The sequence below is a fragment of the Loa loa genome (assembly GCF_000183805.2).
Source record: "Loa loa unplaced genomic scaffold supercont3.877, whole genome shotgun sequence".
In the NCBI taxonomy this organism is placed as follows: Eukaryota; Metazoa; Nematoda; class Chromadorea; order Rhabditida; family Onchocercidae; genus Loa; species Loa loa.
Window position 1 is genome coordinate 6,685 of NW_018109057.1, and position 2,241 is coordinate 8,925.

The 2,241-nt window shown below is 31.4% G+C and overlaps 1 protein-coding gene across 1 annotated transcript; it reads left to right on the plus strand.

Moving 5' to 3' along the window:
- Window positions 1–678: 678 nt before the first annotated feature.
- On the plus strand, window positions 679–898 carry LOAG_10200 (hypothetical protein; the record flags this gene model as incomplete). The annotated part of the gene is made up of 1 exon (XM_003145725.1): window positions 679–898. A coding segment is annotated over one exon (220 nt), but the record flags the coding sequence as incomplete, so codon positions are not given.
- Window positions 899–2,241: the final 1,343 nt, after the last annotated feature.

The following is a 2,241-nucleotide window of genomic DNA, read 5'->3' on the forward strand; positions in this document are numbered from 1 at the left end:
TTTTTCCCAAATTTTTCCTTCAGCGTTACAGTGATAGAAAAGATTCCGCATATCTTTTCCGAAAATGATAATCAAAAAGCTGATTTTGCTCAATCTCATCCTGATTAATGCCTATGCGAGAATACGCGATAGTGATAGGTTAGGCATTTCTTTTTGATATTAATAGACTAATTAAACCGGGGAATTACAAATTAGGACGTGAAGAAACAGGAACAGGATGTTTTGTCTTTGATACGCATAAAATACCTTCCAAATGAAATCTTCCACTATTCGATTACTGGAACCGAAATATCCGAAGTATCACATCTCTCTATAATAATACAATCGATGAAACGCTCCATTAAACTTACGAACAAATTAAACAACATGGGAACAGCTTATTAGTCTTACTATCCCATTTTACTTCCTATTTGGAAACTGTCAACCTTAAAGTTCCTTTTCTTTATCATTAAAACGGACAAATGTAGTTTCTTTACATAACAAATAAAATCGCCTTGGATTGATTAAGCTGACACGATACTAATTATTTCTCACTCTAAGTTAACACCAAATTAGCGAAAAAAAGTTGGTTGTTGTCATCCTTCCAGCACACAGTCAAAATTTTATGAAACTATGAAACTAGAATTTTTTATGAAATTGAAAAAAAAATATTGAATGTTTCTTTTTTCTCCTTTTTAGCATTGAAAAAGGAATGTTAAAACAATGGTGGAGCAACATATTGTGGAATCAACCGGTTGATAAAAGTGAATCAAAAAAATGGTGGAGCGGAAATTTCAAACCTTGGGATGGAGATTTTGAACCATGGCGTGAAAATAATGGTGGCGAAGATTTTGCTGTATTTCCTGGTGGGCGCTTTGGTGCATGGGGTGATCGTATCTTTATTGACAGAAAAGAATAAAGTTTTTTCCTTCCTTAACTGAATGAATCAATTACTCAACGAACTCCTTAATATTAACTGTAAAATAGTTTAGAATGTAGCTAAACAAGGCAGTAAACCTTCCAAAATTTGAAACTTTTTAATACCAATTTGAGATTTTCGCCATATTGTAAGCATACAACGATCATAGCACATTCAATCTTTCGCCATTTTTTTCTTTTTACTTTCAATTGTAAATCTTTAAGTGATATTAAAATTTTCAAAAAAAAAGATAATCATGCTGGATTTCATTTCTGTTTTAATGTTAATGAAGTTTCATTACAATTTACTTATCTATTCATAGCGCGATTATACACCTACTCTTCATAATTTGTTTGAAAAACCTCGTTTAAAATTAAAAATTCATTCCCACTATCGGTATATTTGGCTTAATGTGGACTATATATGCAAATCAAACACAATATTTATGAAATCCCGGGAATTTTTATTTCCGGCAAAAATTCCTTTTTCAAAGTGATAGACTAAATCATTTCAAAATTTTACTAATAACTGTCCCAGACTTATCATTCCTTCCAAAAGCCATAAGTAAATGCTTACGCCTTAAGCACATCTAATGTAACATTTAAAATAGTTTTTTAACGATGGAAATATGATTTTTGATAAAAAAAAAAAATGAATCCAGCATGAGATCTGTCTATAAGATCTGTTTGGAAATCTGTCTATCTTTGTCGTGTACCAATATTTATACATTTCATTGATTAATACTGTCGGCATATGTAAGTTAATAAATAGTACAGAACATCTTCAGGATTCAGTAGGAATGTCACTCAAGAGTATATGGATACAATGGACATGAAAAAAGTATTAGTAAAGTAAGTGTCGTCTAATGGGGATTGTTAACGAAAATGTAGTAAAGCAAAATCCAACAAACACTACCAAAGCAATTTTTGATGGTGCCATCTGGAATCAGTCAATGGATGCTTATTTATGCGTATTATTATCATTACTTCATGATTATCCACTTCCGCCCGGGATTTCCTATTGCAATGCAACAATCAGCAAGTTATATGTTGATATCCCAACTCTAATTAAAATATCAATTCATTTGAATGTGGAATTGTTTAAGTTGATATCATGACAAAGTAATGTTTGTCTGCGATAAATTTTGTAAGAGTTCAACATTCGAGCTTGAATTTAACTCAGGAAACTGTAATGCGAATGGATCTGAGAAATTTGAAATTGTTTGAACAGAAGGTAAAATTGGTGACGTTTTTAGTGTGAAATTCATCGCTGTCATATTGGAAGCCTGAAAAGTGTGTCAAATGAAAAACATTTGTAGAAAAGTAGAAGGAAAAGAAAGAAAT